The 23,237-nt window shown below is 46.0% G+C and overlaps 1 protein-coding gene across 4 annotated transcripts in view; it reads right to left on the reverse strand.

Annotated features, from left to right (window-relative positions):
• Positions 1-23,237, reverse strand: part of CLUAP1 (clusterin associated protein 1) — a 165,765-nt gene that overhangs the window by 11,424 nt on the left and 131,104 nt on the right. For all 4 annotated transcript variants that reach the window (XR_012161187.2, XM_073362813.2, XM_073362811.2 and 1 more), the window contains exon 10: positions 17,818-17,925. Coding sequence is in view for 3 of the 4 variants with exons in the window: in XM_073362813.2 (XP_073218914.1) it covers positions 17,818-17,925 (108 nt within the window). In the remaining variant the exon portion in view is untranslated. The remainder of the gene's footprint in view (positions 1-17,817; positions 17,926-23,237) is intronic.

A 23,237-nucleotide genomic window follows, 5' to 3' on the forward strand; every position in this document is an offset into this window, starting at 1 on the left:
AGCCCTCCTCACCTCATCCTATGCCCCAACCCCCTCCCACACCCAAACTTTGCTGCTGCTGGGGGGGGGAAGGGGAGGTGCAGAGACAGGTAGGGAGCCTGCTGGCCCCACCAACCCCCGTCCCCAGTACCAGCGGGGGTCCCGGGCTGTGTGCCGCCATCCCTCCCCCCAATAAGCACCCGGGCCACTCTCCCCCCGCACCCGCAGTGCCCCCAGGCAGCCCCTCTCCCCCAAGTTTTAGTCAGAGGTATATAGTAAAAGTCACGGAAAGGTCATTTTTGTTTACTGCCCATGACCTGTCCGTGACTTTTACTAGAAATACCTGTGACTAAGCCTTACTTATCGTTAATAAAGTACTACGTCACCACCACCACACACATATCCCTTGATGGCTTCAGAAACATTTTTTCTCTTGATCTAGATTTTTACACCCTAATCCTCATTGTGCTGTTACTTTATTTTAGACATTGGTGTGCTGCATGGACTCTTTTAAATCTGTGCCATTTAGCAACTGGCCAGGTGAGGTGGCCACCAGCAGCCATATTCTAACTCCAAATCCTGTCTTTCGCTGACGTTTTCAGCTCCAATGGCCCATCCATTTGCCAAGTCCCCACCCAGTGGTTGCTGAGATTAGTATTTATACAGCATCATGTGTGCATGGTGATTTGAAGACAAAGTGATGCTTCAGTTATTTTTCATGGCCACACAGAGCATGTACCACATAACCACTGATGGAATGTACATGCAAAGAGCATGCTAAGACCTAAATTACAGCAGTGAGACATGCTGTGTGCGCATGTATGCATGTGTGCGCACAGACGTGCGTCTGTAACATGCCTTTTCTGCAGAGTCTGAATTTTCTCTCACACTGGTGAGAATCTGGAGTAACTCCACTGAAGTGAAGTTACGCTGGTGAGTCAGGCCCTGTGTTTCCATGGCTACCTTATACCAGTGCAACTGTTCCACAGGTTGGGTCACACATCCCATTATATAAAATGGCTTTTCTTGCCACACATAATGAACTCTACAGTAATCTCCCGCTTGCTGACACGCTTGCAAGGAAGCAGCACTCTAGTTACACACAGCTCAATCTGTTTAGTTTATCAAAAAGAAGATTGAGAGGTGCTTGATTGCAGTACATGAGTATTTTCCAGGGGAGAAAATACTAGGTACTTGTCATAAATATCAAGGGAAGGGTAACCACCTGTCTGTATACAGTGCTATAAAATCCCTCCTGGCCAGAGGCAAAACCCTTTCATCTGTAAAGGGTTAAGAAGCAAAGGTAACCTAGCTGGCACCTGACCCAAAATGACCAATGAGAGGACAAGATACTTTCAAATCTGGAGGGGGGGGTCACAAAGGGTTTCTCTGTCTGTGTGATGCTTTTGCCGGGAACAGATCAGAAATGCAGCCTCATAACCCCTGTTAGTTAGTAAGTAATCTAGCTAGAAATGCGTTAGATTTCCTTTTGTTTAATGGCTGGTAAAATAAGCTGTGCTGAATGGAATGTATATTCCTGCTTTTGTGTCTTTTTGTAACTTAAGTTTTTGCCTAGAGGGATTCTCTATGTTTTGAATCTGATTACCCTGTAAGGTATTTACCATCCTGATTTTACAGAGGTGATTCTTTTACCTTTTCTTTAATTAAAATTCTTCTTTTAAGAACCTGATTGATTTTTCATTGTTAAGATCCAAGGGTTTGGGTCTGTGTTCACCTGTACAAATTGGTGAGGATTCTTATCAAGCCTTCCCCAGGAACGGGGGTGTAGGGCTTGGGGGGATATTTTGGGGGAAGACGTCTCCAAGTGGGCTCTTTCCCTGGTCTTTGTGTAAGACGCTTGGTGGTGGCAGCATACGGTTCAAGGACAAGGCAAAGTTTGTACCTTGGGGAAGTTTCTAACCTAAGCTGGTAAGAATAAGCTTAGGGGGTCTTTCATGCAGGTCCCCACATCTGTACCCTAGAGTTCAGAGTGGGGAAGGAACCTTGACAGTACTAAAGGGCTCTTCAGAGAAAGGCATAATAAGAACCAATGGAAGCTAAAGCCAGACAAATCCAAATTAGAAATTGGGCACACATTTTAACAACGAGGGTGATTAACTACTGGAACAAACTACCAAGCGAAGTGACAGGTTTCAGAGTAGCAGCCATGTTAGTCTGTATCCGCAAAAAGAAAAGGAGTATTTGTGGCACCTCAGAGACTAACAAATTTATTTGAGCATAACCTTTCGTGAGCTACAGCTCACTTCATCGGATGCATGCAGCCTCTGTATGCATCTGATGAAGTGAGCTGTATCCGATGAAGTGAGCTGTAGCTCACAAAAGCTTATGTTCAGATAAATTTGTTAGTCTCTAAGGTGCCACAAGTACTCCTTTTCTTCAAGCGAAGTGGTGGATTCTCCATCTTTCAATGTCTTCAAAACAAGACTGCATGCCTCTCTGGAAGATATGCTTTAGGGAAACACAAATTATTGGGCCCAGTACAGGGGTAACTGGGTGAAATGTAATGGCCTGTGAAATAAGAAGATCAGACTAGATGATCCCTTCTGGCATTAAACTCTACGAGTCTATGAAAAAGCCATAAGCAGGATTTAATGGAGAGGACTGAAAACATTTTGACATAAAACTCTCAACTACAGGAAAGCTCCCAAACACATGTCCATTCTTAACAGCGGCAGTTCCTGCTGTCTAGGCAGCACACGGTTACACTGTATGCAGAAATATTCTGTTCATGATGTCTAGCAGGAAAATGTTACCTCCTGACTAAAGTCTCAGAAAAAATGACTGGGAAGCTTCTAAGGCCTGCAGATCCACATCTCTACCCAGGTTCTTTGTACCTCAGATTCATTTATTCAGCAAACACATCCAGTAGATGATTCATCCCCCAAAATGCATCCTGAAAGGCTCCCTCTATGTACCTGGGGTGGAAGAAGTTAAGTGGAACAGTATATATGGCAGCTTTAAGGTGTTTAGTACAAGCTCTCGTTGCTTTTCAACTCCCCAGGTGCAATCAATGAAATACAGATGAATGCTACACAGTTTTGTGGCATTTGCCTGGCTCTGGGAAAAGGGCATAAAGGAAGAAATGGTTACTTACTGTAACTGAGGTTCTTTGGAATGTGATGCAGATGTGTGTTCCACTTAGGTATATGCACACCCAGCGCGCCGGAGACTTTTGCCTACCAGTACCCATAGAGGGGCGGTGCACGCACCTCATGGCTGTGGCCCCACCCCTGGCTATATGAGGCAGTGCCGCCCCGATCCCCCCAGTTCCTTTGCATTGAAAGCCCATGAGAAGAGACTCTGATGCAGAGGGGATGGAGGGTGGGTCGTAGAACACATGTCTGCATCACACCTCGAAGAACCAGAGTTATAGTAAGTAACCATTTCTTCTTCAAGTAGATGCAGATGTGTATTCAACTTAGGTGACTCACAAACAGTAGAATAATAGAATCATAGAATATTAAGGTTCCAAGAGACCTCAGGAGCTCATCTAGTCCAATCCCCTGCTCAAAGCAGGACCAACCCCAACTAAATCATCCCAGCCAGGGCTTTGTCAAGCCGGGCCTTAAAAACCTCTAAGGATGGACATTCTACCACCTCCCTAGGTAACCCATTCCAGTGCTTCACCACCCTCCTCGTGAAATAGTGTTTCCTAATATCCTACCTAAACCTCTCCCACTGCAACTTGAGACTACTGCTTCTTGTTCTGTCATCTGCCACCACTGAGAACAGCCGAGCTCCATCCGCTTTGGAACCCCTCTTCAGGTAGTTGAAGGCTGCTATCAAATCCCGCCTCACTCTTCTCTTCTGAAGACTAAGTAACCCCAGTTCCCTCAGCCTCTCCTCGTAAGTCATGTGCTCCAGCCCCCTAATCATTTTCATTGCCCTCTGCTGGACTCTCTCCAATTTGTCCACATCCCTTCTGTAGTGAGGGGACCAATCCAGAGGCGGTGCTCGGAGTCTACCGCAGTACGGATCGCAAGACCACCCTTCCAAGGCCCGTGTCCACTCTGGAAGATGCAGTAATAGCACAGTGGTCCATAAACATGTAATGACAACCATGTGGCTGTCCTGTGAATGTCCAGTATGGAAATGTCATTGAAGAAAGCTATCAATGTTGCCTGAGCTCTCATGGAGTGAGTCTGTATTCGCTGAGGAGGCATAGTGGAAGCTCTTTCATACTCAGCCTTGATACATGATGTTATCCATCTAGAGATGGTCTGTGCAGAGACCGCTTGCTCCTTCATGAGGTCTGCATATGACACTAACAGGCGAGACGAAACACGAAATGGTTTAGTCCGGTCTAGATAAAAGGCTAGATACTGCCTGACAGCCAGAGCATGAAGGTGCTATTGTTCTGAGGAAGAGTGCAGCTTAGGGAAAACACAGGTAAATACACCATCTGCTCCAGATGAAACTGATGATTGCAGTGTTATCTTATCCTTAGAAAAATGAGTGTAAGGTAGCTCAGCCATTTGGGTCTGGAACTCACACGCCCTTCTTGCCGAAGTGAGGGCAATCAGGAACACGGTTTTCTGAGCCAGAAGGGGCAGCAGACAGGATGCAAGGTGCTCTTATAGAGGCCCTATCAGAGCCACCAGAACCGTGTTTAAGTCCCACAAGGGAACTGGTTCTTGGACTGCAGGATGTAAGCGGAGAAGGCCCTTCAGAAATCTTGTCACCATGGCATTGGAAAAAACTGACTTCCCTTGAATTGTGGGATGGAACATTGAAATCTCTGCCAAATGCACTCTCAGCAAATTGAACGTGAGGCCCGATTACTGAAGATGTAACAGGTACTCCAAGATGTCCTGGATGGAAGCCTGTCTGTTGAGTCCCGTGAGCAGAGAACCTCTTCCACTTTGCTAAGTAGGCTGTCGAAGTGGAGCACTTCCTATTGTTGAGAAGGACTTGTTGGACAGCTTGCGAGCACTGCTCTTCCTCTTCATTTAGCCAGGCAGCAGCAATGCCGTGAAGTGCAGGGAGTTGACTGCAGGGTGGAGGGTGTGACTGCGGTTCTGAGTGAGCAGGTTGGGATAGAGAGGAAGTGATATGGGAGGCTGACTTTGTTGAGGGTGTGAAAGTTGAGAATCAGAGGGGTAGCAATGTTAGTCTGTATCCACAAAAGCAATGAGGAGTCTGGTGGCACTTTAAAGACTAACTGAGTTATTTGGGCACAATCTTTCATGGTTTTTTTAACCCACTGTAGTGGGGTGGCTGCCCCACTCCTATACTAGAGGGGGCTCCAGCAGGCCAGAAAGGCTGTGCGGGTGGGCGGCCAATCAGAAAAGGCCTGCTAGGGAGCCAATCAGAGGCTGAGTAAGAGATAGCCAATCAGGCCCAGGCTCAGCCCTATATAAAGGCTGCCCAGGAAGGGAGCAGGCTGTCTTTCCCAGGCCTTCAGAGGGTGAAGGTCCCTCTCCTGTGTGAGGGGACCACACCACACCACACCACACCACACCACACCACACCACACCACACCACACCACACCACACCACACCACACCACACCACACCACACCACACCACCAGAAGGAACTCCAGCCCAGTATCTGTCAGGCTGCAGGCCCCGAGGGAAGGGCTGGGCTGGTGCAAAGGGGACGAAGGGGAAGCGACCCAGGGAGAGAGGCAGACAAAGGGAGAAAAAGAGGGCAGAAGGGCTGCCACCAAAGGGTCCCTGGGTTGGGACCCAGAGTAGAGGGTTGGCCTGGGTCCCCCTTTGCACATACACCCAGCTGTTGGATGTGATGATACTGGACTGCACCAGACCCCTGGCAAAAGGGGTTAGACTTTGGGGTGTGGTTGGCCGCTGTGGCTGGGCGAAGTGAAAGACTGCTGATAACCAACCCTCCTCCCCCCCAGAAGGGGGTGAACGAGGACTAGGGGGCACTGCTGGAGGGCAGTGTCTTGAAGAGGATGCTGCAAGAAGGGAACAACACGGGTCCAGGCGCCAAGAGAGGGCGAGAGACTGATGGGACACCACCAGTGGAGGGTGCTCCACAATGGACTGAGCTAATTCCCTGACGAGTCAGCAGGAGGCGCTGTGGTGGTGAGTCCCAACCCCATCACACCCACTAACAGATTTATTTGGGCATAAGCTTTTGTGGCTTTTTTTTACCCACAAAAGCTTATGTCCAAATACATCGGTTAGTTTTTAAGGTGCCACCAGACAATTCGTTGTTTTTAAGGTTGAGAATGGGTTTCATCCCACTCTTGGATTTTGGTATCAGGAAGTACTCACAGTAAAAACCATGGCCCTGGTGTTCTGGCAGAAACTCCTCCATCACTCCCAACTTCAACAGAGAGCTGACCTGCTCAATGAGCAGTGTCTTATGAGAGGGGTCCTTGCAGATATGGAAGACAGGTAAGAAAGAGGCATGGAGAGGAACTGGATTGAATAGCCAGCTCTGACAGTGTCTAGGACACAGCTGTTGGAGGTAATAAAGTCCCAAACACACACCTAAATGGAATATATATCTGCATCTATCTGGAGAACAAATGTATCTTCTATATTCAGCTTGTCTGCAGCTCAACCTGAGTGTGGCAGCTCCTATTCACATAGCTTGGAGCTGCAATTCCTCAGGGGCAGGCTTTACTGAGGGAAGGGAATTCTCCGGAAGAAGCTGGAATATTCCCTGCCTCTCTGTGGATACTCAGAGAATGAAAGGCCTCTTTCACTTAACTTGATCAGTGACAGTCTTCTTTTGGGATTCCCCATAGCAGTTTTTCTCTTCATTTGTCCTCTGTACTATTACTGGGGGCACTAATATGTTACCCAAAATCCTAGGCAGTCCCAGTCCCAAACAGAAAAGCCAAATTCACCACTAAGAGCTATGCATATATAGCAGAGGAAGCAGAACTTGACCCAGTGTTTTTTCTCCTTGGTGAGAGGTGACCTGCAATCTTTTCCTAAAAAGAAAAGGAGACTCTGCCTTGCTTTGCTGAATACAGAAGGCCTGAAAGGGTTTCTAAACTTGGGTGGGGACGCTGGTATGATATCTGCTTGCTTCTTACCTTGGAAATATGAGGAATGTCAAACCTGTTCAGAGATGTCTGTGGTGAGCTCTTGTACTTTAGGTGAAAGGGCAAGGAGTAGAATCTCTGACTTCCTTTCAGCCAAGTCTTCATTAGACACTGGAGTTACCTCAGTGTTAACAAAAACCAAACCAAACCAGAAGTCTGACAAAAAACCCAGACCCCATTGCTCAGATTCCACTTTCTTGTTATCACTAGCCCTCTAGCTGCCAGAGACTAGCCCTCCGGGACAGAAAAGACTTGATTTGTAATGTGAAAAATCAACAACTTTAAAACAAACCCTTCCAGCCTTATTCATGCGAGAAGCATAAGGGGGCACACTTGCTTCCTTTTGCAGGTCACCCTAAGAGCTCCCAGAGTCAGGCTTTGTCTTGGGGTGGTGAGATATTGCATACAGTGCCTTTAAAACAAGAAGGTTTTCTCTCCATCCCATGTCTGCTGGAGCGGAGACAGAGAAAAGGTAGCAAAACAAGAGAAGCCCTGGGTAGGCTGTGCTGGAGTCACTATCTGAAGGGAGCCTTTTTTCCTGCTGTAGGGACCATCTGTATAACATAACCTAGGCTAGACTATGTAGCTCTGGAAGAGCTGCCTCAACCTACTAGACATACTTGTTTTCTCCCAACCTGTATTGTATATTGAATTATAAAATGATAGGTAGTCATAGACATATAACCCACGGGCTTCAGTGGAAGAAAGAAGAGGGAAACGCTGTGGGTGTGATTTTTTTGCTCCTCCTTACATTCATGTAAATCAGGAGTAGCTCCATTAAGTCAATGGAGTTACATTTCTGCGACATTGGAGTGGGATGAGAATCAGGCCCTGTGACACAATTTCTGGAGACTGTCTGATCCTGAAGAGGCGAGGGCGAGGGTGCTCAGTACACTGAGCATTAGCAAAAGTGAGATCTTCCAGGTTACTAGAAGAGTCTCTACAGTGAAGGGAGCATATTTTAAAATTCAGATATTTAAAATCAACTCTGTGTGTAAGCCTCCGTAGGGGAAGTAAGAGGGGCTGATAGAGGACACACATACATTTTACTCATGTTCCTGAGGAGAGCCTGAAAATAGAGGGCTTGTGTCTGAAGAACAGGGAGAGCTGGCACGTACGGAGGCGTATGCCACTTGCAGTTAACTCAGTTCAGCTCAGTTTAGCCTGGGGTTTCAGGGCCTGCTCTGGAGTTTAGTACTCACTGATTTACTCCTGCCACAGAGGTTCACATTGCTTCTAAATGAATGGAAGTTTGCTGGGTTTACTTACAGACAACGTGAGTTCAGCAGGGACAGGTTGTACAAAGTGATAATTGGGTATAATGCTAGTAATGAACATGCTGTTATTCACTGTGCCTCTGGATTCAGATTGACTTGCTCTGTAAAGTATGTAGCCACTGAGCTATTGGAAATGAATGTGTATCCAGGGTTTCAAGCTTCATGCATCTGCAGTTTTCCCTCTGCGTGTGACTCTTGCTGCAGCTGGCAGAGTAATAGCGTGCACTGTCTACACTGGACATGTATTAACCCCTATGCCCGAGAACAAATGGATATAAACTGGCCATCAACAAGTATAAGCTTGAAATTTGAGGGTTTCTAACCATCAGGAGTAAAAAAAAAAAAAAAAAATAAGGGGGAGTACTTGTGGCACCTTAGAGACTAACAAATTTATTTGGGCATAAGCTTTCGTGGGATAAAACCCATTTCATTGGATGCATGCAGTGGAAAATACAGTAAGAAGAGATATATCCACAGAGAACATGAAAAAATGGGTGTTGCCATACCAACTGTAACAAGACCAATTAATTAAGGTGGGCTATTATCAGCAGGAGGAAAAAAACCTTTTGTAGTGATAATCAGGATGGCCCATTTCAAACAGTTGACAGGAAGGTGTGAGTAACAGTAGGGGGAAAAATTAGCAAGGGGAAATAGTTTTTACTTTGTGTAATGACCCATCCACTCCCAGTCCTTATTCAAGCTTAATTTAATGGTGTTCAGTTTGCAAATTAATTCCAGTTCTGCAGTTTCTCGTTGGAGTCTGTAATTGAAGTTTTTTTGTTGAAGAATTGCGACTTTTAGGTCTGAAATTGAGCGACGAAGGAGGTTGAAGTGTTCTCTGACTGGTTTTTGAATGTTATAATTCTTAATGTCTGATTTGTGTCCATTTATTCTTTTGCATAGAGATTGTCCAGTTTGGCCAATGTACAAGGCAGAGGGGCATTGTTGGCACATGATGGCATATATCACATTGGTAGATGTGCATGTGAACGAGCCTCTTATGGTGTGGCTGATGTGATTAGGTCCTATGATGGTGTCCCTTGAATAGATATGTGGACAGAATTGGCAACAGGCTTTGTTGCAAGGATAGGTTCCTGGGTTAGTGTTTTTGGTGTGTGGTTGCTGGTGAGTATTTGCTTCAGGTTGGGGGGCTGTCTGTAAGCAAGGACTGGCCTGTCTCCCAAGATCTGTGAGAGTGGGAGATAGTTTTCCAGGACAGGTTGTAGATCCTTGATGATGCACTGGAGAGGTTTAAGTTGGGGGCTGAAGGTGACGGCTAGTGGTGTTCTGTTAGTTTCCTTGTTGGGCCTGTCCTGGAGTAGTTGACTTCTGGGTATTCTTCTGGCTCTGTCAATCTGTTTCTTCACTTCAGCAGGTGGGTATTGTAGTTTTAAAAATGCTTGATAGAGATCTTGTAGGTGTTTGTCTCTGTCTGAGGGACTGGATCAAATGTGGTTGTATCTTAGAGCTTGGCTGTAGATAATGGATTGTGTGGTGTGGTCTGGATGAAAGCTAGAGGCATGTAGGCAAGTATAGCGGTCCGTAGGTTTCCGGTATAGGGTGGTGTTTATGTGGCCATTGCTTATGAGCACTGCAGTGTCCAGGAAGTGGATCTCTTGTGTGGACTGGTCCAGGCTGAGGTTGATGGTGGGATGGAAATTGTTGAAATCATGGTGGAATTCCTCAAGGGCTTCTTTTCCATGGGTCCAGACGATGAAGATGTCATCAATGTAGCGCAAGTAGAGTAGGGGCATTAGGGGACGAGAGCTGAGGAAGCACTGTTCTACGTCAGCCATAAAAATGTTGGCATACTGTGGGGCCATGCGGGTACCCATAGCAGTGCCGCTGATTTGAAGGTATACATTGTCCCCAAATGTGAAATAGTTATGGGTGAGGACAAAGTCACAAAGTTCAGCCACCAGGTTTGCCGTGACATTATCGGGGATAGTGTTCTTGACGGCTTGTAGTCCATCTTTGTGTGGAATGTTGCTGTAGAGGGCTTCTACATCCATAGTGGCCAGGATGGTGTTTTCTGGAAGATCACCCATGGATTGTAGTTTCCTCAGGAAGTCAGTGGTGTCTCGAAGATAGCTAGGAGTGCTGGTAGCATAGGGCCTGAGGAGAGAGTCTACATAGCCAGACAACCCTGCTGTCAGGGTGCCAATGCCTGAGATGATGGGGCGTCCAGGATTTCCAGGTTTATGGATCTTGGGTAGAAGACAGAATACCCCTGGTCGTGGTTCTAGGGGTGTGTCTGTGCAGATTTGTTTCTGTGCTTTTTCAGGGAATTTCTTGAGCAAATGGTGTAGTTTCTTTTGGTAACTCTCAGTGGGATCAGAGGGTAATGGCCTGTAGAATGTAGTGTTAGAGCTGCCTAGCAGCCTCTTTCATATTTTGACCTATTCATAGTGACAACAGCACCTCCTTTGTCAGTCTTTTTGATTATGATGTCAGAGTTGTTCCTGAGGCTGTGGATGGCGTTGTGTTCTGCATGTCTGAGGTTATGGGGCAAGTGATGCTGCTTTTCCACAATTTCAGCCCGTGCATGTTGGCGGAAACACTCTATGCAGAAGTCCAGTCCGTTGTTTCAACCTTCAGGAGGAGTTGGGTCAGATGGTTGGGTTGTATTTCTAGAGTTCAAAACCACTTCTGATTTTGAAGACTTGGCAAAGAATTAGGCTGTGATCTGCAAAGGAGCTGAAGGTAGGTGCCCAAATCCCATTGACTGTCATGGCAGTTGGTCACCTAACTCCCTTAACATCCTCTGAAGTCCCAGACTAAGTCTCTAACCCTTGTGTCTCTAGTACTGGGGAGAGATGCCCCATTAAAAGAACTGGGCTGTTGTGATTTACTGTACATTTCTCTGTGTTTTCTACGCACTGTGTTCAAATATCTTTTAGGCACAGTTGCATGAAGGATCCTTCCTAGTCTTCAGTAAATAATGTGATGAATATGTAAATATGAGATCAGCTGGAACAGGTACATTGGCTTCATACTGTGGACTTTAACAAACTGCCTAATTAAATGTTAATGGAGCCCTTCTGGTCTCTCAGGCAAATACTACCACTTAAAACGGGTGGGCAAACTATGGCCCGCGGGCCACATCCGGCCCCTCCGGGCTTTGGATCCGGCCTGCAGGATTGCCCCCCATGGTGCTGCAGGCCCCGCACCAGCACCATGTCCCTGGGGCTCTGGGGTGGAGGCTCCGTGCATTGTCCTTGCCTCCAGCCACCGCTCCCCACAGCTCCCATTGGCTAGGAACGGGGAACCACGGCCAATGGGAGCTTTGTGGGAGGTACCTGGAGGGATGGCAAGGGCAGCGTGAGGAGTTCTGGGCCCCCCATCCCTCAGGGGCCGTGCAGGGCCATGGTGCTGGCTGCTTCCCAGAGTGGTGCAGCGTGGGGCCAGGGCCTGGTGCGCGCCACTGCCACTCCGGAGCCACTTTAGGTAAGTGGTGCCGGGCCGGACCCCGAAGCCCTCCTGCACCCTGCCCTGAGCCCCCTGCTGCACACCGCACCCCTCCTGCACCCTAACCCCCTGCCCTGAGCCCCCTGCTGCACCCCAACTCCCTGCCCTGAGCCCCGTCACACCTCGCACTCCTTCTGCACCCCAACCCCCTGCCCTGAACTCCCTCCCGCAGTCCGCACCCCTGCCCTGAGCCCCCTCCTGCACTCTGCACCCCTCCTGCACCCCAACCCCCTTCCCTGAGCCCCCCATACACCCCGCACCCCTTCTCTGCCCCAATCCCTTGCCCTGAGCCCATTCCTGTACACCGCACCCCCTCCCACACCCTGCACTCCCTCCCACACCCCAACCCCCTGCCCTGCATACTATTTCCCCACCCAGATGTGGCCCTTGGCCCAAGATGTTTGCCCACCCCTGATTTAAAACAACAGCTTGAGGCTGCATTTGCCGAGGGAACTGACTGGAAAGACTCCACAGAGCTCTTTATGAGTCTTGGGTCCAACACTTACATTCTGTGGTTATAAAAACAATAACTGTCATCCCTCCAGGGAATGGATGTGTGAAAAAAAAAAGCCACATGGAGGCTCAGCAGAGTCCAAGTGACAGGTGCCATTTTGTCTCTAACTCAGGCTGTTTGTCCACTTCACCCCATGACAGGGGGGCAGGTCTGCCCTCTGGTGCATTTGTCAAAGTACATTCAGTTCCAAGGGTCTGAATCTGAGAGGTGTTGAGCACTTGAAAATCCTGTCAACTTCAACTGGAGACAGAAGTGCTCAATACCTTTCATGATCAGGTCCCAGATGCCACAGTCATTAGCATTCCAAAAGCACACAAATAATATTAGATTTGTGAAAGTAGGCACCAAATAATAATAATGCTTAGCTCTCATGTAGCACTTTTCATCAGTAGATCTCAAAGTGCTTTACAATGGTCAAGATTTTTACACCCATTTTACAGATAGGGAAACTGAGTCACAGAGAGGCTGTTTCTTGCCCAAATCATCTGGCAGAGTGGCAGACCTCAGCTGCTGAATTTCTAGCATGTTCCCTTCTCTCCAGTCTCACTAAGGTGTGAAGAAACTACAGATGGGCCATTAATCTAGTGGGGGGAAATCCAATAAGGAATGCCCAACAGCTGTCTGTTCCTTGTTTAGGTTCTCACAGGTTTCCATGGATTTTCTCCTGCTTTTCAAAACATGAAAAAAAATCTTATTTGGGGTATTTAATAATAATCCAGTTCTTACTGACTCTCTAGGTCTTAAAGAAAAATACAGCTCTGAAACCAAAACTAAGACTTAACCCAGGAGAATCTGGAAGTGCATGTACATTAGAAAGGCATCAGGATCAAAGATTTCTCATAGTATAGCTGCACTATACAGTGGTTACATGCTGCTCAACGTGCAGTCCCTCCCGTGAAATCGATTGGTAATGAGATTAGGAATGATCCGTGCAGTGCAGCCACCACCATGCTTATGTAGAACTGTTACGGGCAAGTCAGACAGTGGACATACACAGACATGGGGACCAGGCTCTCTGACCCCTGCATGCATCGCCAGCCAGAATCCGCCTCTTAGGTTTGATTGTTATATACTTAGTTTCACATGCTCCTGTAAGATGCATTTTGCTTTCTGAATAAAAAGCCTTTTCTCTTTTCTCTTCTGCAACGTTTCCGTACTCATCCTTGCTAGGACTGTGTTAAACAATGTAGCTTTTCACAAGAATAGATTTTCTCCAAATACACTGGTTAGCTTGTCAGCCAACACACCATTATCACAGCAATCCCACACACAGCTGCTGGAATGTTAATATGCTTTAGGAAATCTGGATCTCTTAGTCTTTGACTTTGCATTAATAAAGACCATCCTCCCACACCAAAAACCAAAGCAGTCTTGGGTTGCTATAGCCTAAGCTGTCGAACCTCATCCCCAAATATAAACACAGAGGTGATATTTCTATAGTTGGGATCTCTTCAATTCCTAGAATAGAGAGCAAGAGCTATTGAACTTTGGGCACACTCCCCAAGCCATCTGGATAACTGGGCTTCATTAGCACCCTGGATAAAGTTGCTGAGAGAACTGACAGCACTGAATAACAGTTGACTTAATGCAATCAGGCTCTCTCATGCAGCTCTGTAAACACAGACCATCTCTGTCTGAATCTGTAGCATTTCCATTACTGGGATATTCCTGAGCACAAACCATCAACATGTGTCACATTCTGTAATGGTTTTATTACATGGGCCAAAGTTAAGTTAGAAGCTTGACTAGACTCAGGACTGGCTCTAGGCACCAGCAAAGCAAGCACGGGCTTGGGGTGGCACATTTCCAGGGGCAGCATTCTGACCATCCTTTTTTCCCCCCGGCCCTGCTCAGTCAACCAATGAGCCCCTGCGTGGGGCAGGGCGGTGGGCTCAGCGTGGGGGTCCTGGCCCAGGGGTGGTCCCTGCCCTGGCCCACCGCTGCTGGGGGAGCAGAGTGATGCAGCTTCTCCCCCTCTCCCCACCCCTGCCACACGTGTCACAAGCAGCGGAGCCGGAGCCGAGTGGACGGGAGCCTGGGATAGGGGCAGGACCCGTGGCCGGTAAGGGATCCGCTGCCCCGGGCAGCTCGGTGCTGGCTGGGCACTCCTGATCCGCCCCCCTTCCCCGCGGCTGACCCGCTCCCCAGCCACTCTATCGGTTACTGTCCCCTCTGCGGGGGTGGGGCCGGGTCTGAGATCTGCTGGGGGCCTACGGGCGGGATGTACAGACCCGAGCACCTCATTCCAAAGGACTGCTATAGCATTACGCAGTCTTTTAACATTATCAGTATCAGTGGCTTCTGGTGAGCGCAGTTTCTCAAAACTGAAATTACTTAAAAATTATTTGAGGTCTGCCATGTCTCAAAATCGTTTGTCAAGACTCGCATTAATTTCAATTGAAAGTACCACTGCAAAAAATTTAGATTTCACGGAATTATTAAAAAACTACACAAGTATAAAAACCAGAAAAATTCAGTTCATATAAATTCTTTTAATTTATGAGAAACTGGGTGCACCGGAAGAGACTAACGTTTTTCATTAGTGTATAGTTGAACCTGAATTGTTTGTAATTGTGATTTTGTTAAAATTAAATGAGTACACTAGTAGGAAATTGTTTTATTTCACTAACTACAAATTCTCTGTTTTCATTTTTTTAAAAATTTTAAACAGTCAAAAAAAACCCCCAAACCATTTCAAAGTGCAAACGTGTAAAAGCCAAAAAAAAAAGGGCGGGGGAGGGGGGGTGGCCAAAATTTTTTTTTGCTTGGGGTGGCAAAAAACCTAGAGCCGGTTCTGACTAGACTCTGAACTTATCTCACTTATGACTGAAAATTCAGGTTGGAACCTTAGTCTCCAGAAATGAAGTGACAGATCAGTGCACTACATGTAATCACTGTGCCATCTAATCATCTGTTTAGATATGAACAGGCTTTACACTTGTCACTTTCCTATTTAGTCTGTCAGGGGGTAAACAACAGAGAAAACAAAAATGCTATACTCATGAAGTAAGATCCTTCTCGTTGTGAGATTTGAGTATGTCCCTTGATGTTTTAGGTCAATTACAAGCAGTGTCCTTAGTTGCTGATAATTTGCCTCCTGGTGCCATGTGACATAGCAAGAGATAGTGCAATGTTCCTGTGCAGACAAGTAGAGGACAGGGCAGTGAAGAAAGAAATGTAAGAAAGGAAGGTAAGGAGAGGGTGCAGGCTCAGAGGGATGGCCACTCTTGATTCAGCAAACAGAGAGATCAGATAAATTATGGAAAAGTTCAGAGGTGGATTATGTGCCAGAAGAAGTCTATTAAGTATGGAGGCACAGTAACTATGAAACTGTGGCAAGCGATCTAGGCCAGTGGCTCTCAAACTTTTGTACTGGTGACCCCTTTCACACAGCAAGCCTATGAGTGCAACCCCCCCATAAATTAAAAGCGCATTTTAAAATATTTAACACTATTATAAATGCTGGAGGCGAAGCGGGCCTTGGGGGTTGAGGCTGACAGCTTGAGATCCCCCATGTAATAACCTCACAACCCCCAGTTTGAGAACCCCTGATCTAGGCACTCTGGCAGTGAAGATGTACCAGGAGATTGGGAATTGCCTACATGAAGCATAACAAATAATACTTTCGTTAATAACGAGTCTGCAGCCATAGTTATTTGCAGCAGCAAAGCTTTTCCTACAAAAACCTCACTCACAGCAAAATCCACTGCTTTTAGATGCTGTTTCTTCCTTCCGAAGCTGTTGTGAAGGACCCGCCATTTGACTATAGCCAGCTAGCTTGTGCTTTGTTTTGTCTCAATGTTAGCAACTGAAAATCGGCAAAGGCAATCGGCATAGATGGAAGTAAGTGTAGTATTTAGCTGTATACTGGAGCAGTGACCAAGAGTGAGCTCATACACAGTTTAGGGCTAACTATTCCCAAAGCACCAAAACCATGAAGATGCATGCTGGGTTTTTTCTAATAAATTCTGATGTAAAAATTATTTGTGAATATTTGTGCTTCTGGTGGTTTTCGAGAGAGAGTACTTTTATTATGAAAATCATGGCAAACAGTTTGGGATAAAAATGTTTGAAATGTGCCTGGCTGAGATCCAGGGTCTGGCTCTGCTCCCACATACACCAGCCTAAATCCAAAATAACTCTAGGAAAATTAACAGAATGATGCGGCAGTAGATGAGAACAGAATTAGGCGTAGACTTGACAGTTTTTCCAAAGAACAGGTTCCAGTAGGAGCAGCAGCTCTATGAACTTCCTCACACTGCTCCTTCGCCCCTGGCCCAGAGGTCCATTGCTGCCCGTGAAGAGATAATTCATTGTCTCTAAAAGAAAAGGAGTACTTGTGGCACCTTAGAGACTAACCAATTTATTTGAGCATAAGCTTTCATGAGCTACAGCTGTAGCTCACGAAAGCTTATGCTCAAATAAATAGGTTAGTCTCTAAGGTGCCACGATGACTCCCTTTCTTTTTGCGAATACAGACTAACACGGCTGTTACTCTGAAACCTTTCATTGTCTCTGTCTCTTTTAAATACTTGGCCTCTGCTGAAACTGCCCCAAGGTGACAATTAGGTACTTCTTATTTTTAATGTATACAACTGTACAGTAGGAACTGAACCAAGAGCTCCAGGTCACTTCACACAAGCCATTAAAGCAGCTCTCAGATGGTAACTACTCTGAGTCACTGCTGGTCAGGGCTGTGCTGGAACTAGTATCTTAGAGGTTAAAATCTCCAACTCATATGTTATTACAATCATGTGAGCTAACCTGTCCTTCCATAAGGGAAACAGTGCAAGTTTCTTGGGCACATTACTAGGGCAGTTTGGGTGGCATTGTGAATACAACGAAAGGCCAAGTTTTGAAGAAGCACCTCAGGAGGTTAGTGTAGGGCAGGGGTTCTCAAACTTCATTGTGCCGCGACCCACTTCTGCCAACAAAACTTACTACACGGCCCCAGGAGGGGGGATCGAAGCCTGAGCCCGCCCAAGCACCCCCCACCTCCCCAGGACGGGGGCCAAAGCCCAAGCCCAAGGGCTTCAGCCCCAAGCAGGGGGCCTGTAACCTAAGCCCTGCTCTCCAGGGCTGAAGCCCTGGGGCTTTGGCCCCAGGTCCCAGCAAGTCTAAGCCAGCCTTGGTTACCCCATTAAAATGGGGTCCCAACCCACTTTGGGGTCCTGACCCATAGTTTGAGAACTGCTGGTGTAGAGAATATGTGAATTCACTCTACATCTACCGCGAAAGGAAAAGAAGGCATTGGGACCACAGGCCTACGGCTATTTCCAAAGCTATTTCTGAATCCAGACAAGGTAAAAACACACTGATCTTTCCAGTAAAATTTCCCTTGCCTTGGCTCCCTTGAAAAGACTCCTTTTCTCTGAAGCACTACAGTACCCCTGTCAGCAAAAGGGAACTGAGGAGGGTGCAAGCTCATGAACCCTAACAGGATCTTATACCCAAAGTGTCCCACAAAAAAAAGTGTCCAAACCCTGCGCTGAGCAGTGAGGAGGAAGAGGGGGAATTAAGGGGAAGTGAGGATACCTTGCATCAGGATCTCCATGGCCGTGCGCTGCTTTATTAGCTGCCTGTCTTCCACTTCACTATCAGATCCCTCGTCCTCTTGGATCTCTATGTCTGAATCATCATTACCTGGTTAAAATAAAAACAGCAACAGCACTGAATTAATGTAATCATACACAATGCCACAGCAGTTCAACACAATGGCTGGGTGCAAGGGCATGCTAGTGCTCTCTGCTTCTGTTCAGGGATTCCTGGTTCTTGTGGGCCTCAGGGGATATGTCTAAACTGCAATTAAAAGCCCGTGGCTTGCAAGGCTTGGGCTAAGGGGCAGTTTAACTGTGGTGTAGACATTCAGGATCAGGCTGGAAACTCTGTGGTGGGAGCGTCCCAGAGCTCAGGGTGCAGCCTGAGCCCAAACATCTGCTCCACAATTACACAGCCCTTTAGCCCGAGTCCTGGGAACTGAGTCAGCTGGCATTGGCCAGCTGTGGGTGTCTAACTGCAGTGCAGACATACCTAAGGAAACCTACTCTGGCCAGGACTCTATGATGGCACAATCTTGAGTTTCTGGCAACCAACCAAAACAAAAGCAGGACACTGTATGGATCAGGGTGTATGGAGGGCTTCTGATTTCTTGTTTTAACTGAGGAACATTCATAAAATACCCACATTACAAAAAAGAAAAGAAATAGGTGTTTATCCAATAAACACCAGAAAAGGTCACTTGCATCTAAGTAGGGTTAACATGTTTCAGGTTCTCAAAAAAGATGATACTCTTGGTGGGGGAGGAAGGAGAGGGGAGTTGGAGGGGAGTACAGTTGGGGAGTGCTGGGGGGGAGTTGTGTGTACTGAGAGATATTTGGGGGGTGCTGGAAGGGGAATTTGGCAGGTGCTGGAGGCACGTATGTGTACTGGGGAATACTTGGGAGGTGCTGAAGGGGTGTGACTATACTGGGAGGAGTACCTGGGGACTCACTCTTGAGGTGGGGGAGCAGTGTCGCACCCTGTCATGGTGGCAGGGCAGCTGGTGGAGACCTGGGATGCAGCAACAGCTGTCTGTCAGCACCTCCCTGCGGGGCTCTCCCCCTCCCCAGGGCTGGGAGCCAGGGCTTGGGTGGGCAGGATCCTGCAGCTGTGAGGAACCAATTAGATGTGGATGCAGAGGAAGGACCAATCGGGACTCTTTCTGAGCTGCAATGTCTGCTCCACAAAAAAACCCTGACGTTGCCTCTTATTTGAAAAATCCACCCAGACAGAGGGCGGAGGAGGCAATGTCCGGGAAAACCCAAATGTATGGTAATTCTAATCTAAGGGTTTGTCTACATGGAGCAGTCATGTAGATTATGGGGATGTGATTTCTAAAACACGCTACTGTGTTGCACTTTAATTGGCGCAATTAAATTTAATTGTGGGGAGGGATAGCTCAGTGGTTTGAGCATTGGGCTGCTAAACCTAGGGTTGTGAGTTCAATCCTTGAGGGGCCCATTTAGGGATTGGGGGAAAAATTGGGGATTGGTCCTGCTTTGAGCAGGGGGTTGGACTAGATGACCTCCTGAGGTCCCTTCCAAACCTGATAGTCTATGGTCCCTGGTGGCGTGCATTAGCATGCTTTAACATAGTGCTACACTAAAAAAAACCAAAACAGTACTATGTTAAAGTGAACTAGGAACCATTACCAAAAGTTTATTCATTACAGTATATACCAAAGCAATGAGTAATGTATATTATGTATTACTCATTATGCTGTACACAAAGAGAAAGCCCTCTGGATTTTGGACATCTACATAAAACTCAAAAATTGCTCAAAATAAACCCCCCAAAATGAAATTAATAATCCTCAAAAATCAGAAGTCCTAGGTTTATGGAACCAGACCTCTCCCTGCTGCATTGGTAGGGAATAGCCAACCTCCTAGCTCCCCAAAAAGAAGGCACTATTACCAAGAATGGTTATCAAAGAAATTGAGATGAACAGGAAGTACCATATAAAAGCCTTGAGACAAGATAGTATTACTAAGGCACTATTCTAAATATACTCTTTGGGTATGAATCTTATCGGTGTACAGTCAGAGGGTACTATTTTGGCAGCTGAGTATCAAATAAAAATCTTGTAAAAGGTTTTGCAAAGCATGAACTTAAGTCTCCTACTTCCTCAGTCTGACATGAGCGATATCAAGGGCATTTAATAATGGATCAGAACAACACACTGTAATATCCTCAGGTTATTGAAAATAGTGCTGGGTGAACCCCAATATGTTTGGAGGAATAGGGCAGTTCCCCACAGTTCAGATACCAAAGACTTAGAGATTTCTGTCACTCTATTTCCCAGTCCAATCAGTTCTTCGCTCAGTCCCCTATTCCCTCTCCCCAACAGGCTCTCTAGCATCCCAAGTAGATCATCAGTATCCCACTCCTTCTGTCCAATCCCTGATCCCAGCCCCCAACAGGCTTGCTTCCTTTCATGATATTTCACTAGGAAGTGGGTCATAGAATATCAGGGTTGGAAGGGACCTCAGGAGATCATGTAGTCCAACCCCCTGCTCAAAGCAGGACCAATCCCCAATTTTTGCCCCAGATCCCAAAATGGCCCCCTCAAGGATTGAACTCACAACCCTGGGTTTAGCAAGCCAATGCTCAAACCACTGAGCTATCCCTCCCCCTGGACATAGGCTGGTCAGCTGCACTGATCACATCTTTTATGCTCCAGGGATTCCCTTTGGTCAGCTAGAGTTAAGCAGAAATTCAATTTCAAACAGGCGCTAAGCCACATTCTGGCTTACACCTGAGACTTTGTTTAACCTGCATAATAATTCAAATACCTGTTGAAAGCTGCATAATTAGAAACTCCACTTTGTTGTATCCCTGACATGGCTGACTCAGCCACTTTTCACTTCAGCATAGCCTGTTCTGATGGTGGCCCAGCATGGGTTAAGATTGGTGGGTGGGAGGTTAGAAGAAGGCTCCGTTTCCTTTAGGTCCCTTCCCATGACATCAGCTCTTCTTCTTTCCTCTTTCTTGTGGCCAGTACATATCACCCTCCTGTTCACCTGCAATGGACCCCACACCTCTCTCACCTACTAAATGCCTCTCCTCACTCAGTACTGGCAGGTTGCTTGTTTGAAGCCTGCCTTCTAGTTCCAGGGGAGGCTACTTGTTTCTTTGTTCATTGCTATTTATGGGCCACATCCTTAGCTGGTGTAAACTGATGTAGTTCTGTTGACTTAAATGGAGCTATACCATTTACACCAGCTGATGATCTGACCCTATATTTTAAAACTGCCATTTTGCCAACAAACATTACCTGCAGGCAGAAGAGAATACGTATGCTAACCTTCTCAGTCAATAGTACCAGCATAAAGCCCAGAGCACTCAGAATAAGGGGTTAGCCTGTGCATTGTGCAATTTAGAAACAAACACAAACGGAATCATTTTGGAGAAGATAAGGGTAGATTTAATTACCAAAATGTCATTCTAGAAAATGGATATGTCCTCCTTTAATTATGATTAGTGGTACACTGACATTCCCTTACAACTTCTAATTACAGGTAAATGTATAAACGCTAGCCTGTTTTTTTCATAGTCGTATGGATCATTACCAAGTTATTGAGAAAATATAAAGGAAGAGAGGCACTTGAGACATTGTTAGGTGAGGTTATGGAATTGACTAACAATATTATTTAGAATTTATATTTGCTGTAACAGCCATGTGAGGCAATCATTTCTGCCCCGTCTATTACTGAGTTTGAACCAAATACCATTTCCATTTATTCAATATTCATTAGAGTCAGATTTTATTCAGTCCTTGTTTATGCAAACACCTTAGTAAGGGCTCAGCATAAACTAAGTAAAGGTCTCAGGATCTGGTGCTCTACATACAATAGAGGGTACAAATGCCTCATCTATAATGGTTCATACAGCTGCTATTAAATGCCAGCTGTTTGCTTCTGGTTTGGTTTTTTAAGAGGCAACTTTTATCTTTCAATTTTTTAAAATGCTGTATGTTAATTTGGTGCTCCTGAAGGCTAGTAGCACTGACCAGAGTCAAGAAGACTTGGAGCGAGAACACTTAGACTGATTTAAATTAAAGGCACTGGGTTTAGTGATAAACTTTAGGATCAAATATGTTATTTAGCATTAACATGTTTAATTCCATGATAAAGTCAGAGCTTTGAGAATGCATGGATTGGATCCATAACAATTATTATTGGATTCCCAAAGATGCTGTTTTCTACACTGATTTTGGTAAAAACACACTATGGCAAAAACCAAACTGGCAGTTTATAAGTATTTGATATAAAAAATAAAATCTAATTCAACTCACTGAAACTTTAAATCAAACAAGAAAGACAAGACCATATTTTTCTTTAAAAAAAAAAGTAAGTTGGGATTTTTAAAGGGACCCAAGAGAGTTAGCAGTCCAACTTCCAGCTGTGATGCCCCAATCCTGCAAGACTCACACATGTGTACTCTCATTAAACTCAATGGAGCCACATGTGTCAACTTACATACTGATACCTTACACGACTGATACCTAGAAGCATTGAAATGCTCAGATATATACAGTAGAACCTCAATAAGCCACATATCTTATAAGTCACACAGAACATTTCAATCTCTCTTCCCACTTCCCTGAAAGATTTCATCACCAGTATTGAGGGCTGATTTTCCAGAGGGCCTGAGCGCTTGTAGCTTCTATTGACTTTAATGGGAATTAATGTGTGCAGCCACTGAAAAAATTCAGGCCACAAGATGCCATTATTTTTACAAACTATACCACAAAACACAGATTGGTATATTGTGAAGTATGATAATAAAGTATCCACCAGTCTAGCTCCCCTAGGTAGTTCTATATTGCCTATTACTGTACTTTCTAAGTACCAAGTTCAAACTAGGAAAAAGCATACATTTTTAACAGTGAAGGTAATTAACCACTGAAAGAACTTCCTAAGGGAAGTGGAGGATTCTCATCACACAAAGCCTTTCTAGAGCATTCACAAAGTTCTGCTCAAGCTCATGGAGAACTTACTGGGTAAAATTCTCTAGCCTGCATTACGCAGGAGGTCAGACTAGGTGGTCGTAAATATGAGTCACTTCTGGCTTTAATATCTGTGCATCTATAAAAGTATCACCAAATTATTCCAATTAATTTGAAGCTATCAAAATAAATGAACAAAATATATGGCAATTATTTCTTTTCATTTGTTTGTACAGTGTTTGTTCACACGCTGTCTGGTCTTGTGATGGGTTGAATATCTGCTGTAAGGTGTTGGGTGCCCTTAACCCTAGGTGCTGACTTTTATTTTTCCCTGGGGGTGCTCCACCCCCGCTCCACCAAGAGGCCCTGCCACCACTCCACCCCTTCCCAAGGCCCCACTGTCACTCCACCTCTTCCCATCCCACTCTGCCCCCTTCCCTGAGGCTCTGCCCTCACCCCAAACCCTTCC

This window comes from Lepidochelys kempii, chromosome 10 (genome assembly GCF_965140285.1).
Source record: "Lepidochelys kempii isolate rLepKem1 chromosome 10, rLepKem1.hap1, whole genome shotgun sequence".
Lineage (NCBI taxonomy): Eukaryota > Metazoa > Chordata > Testudines > Cheloniidae > Lepidochelys > Lepidochelys kempii.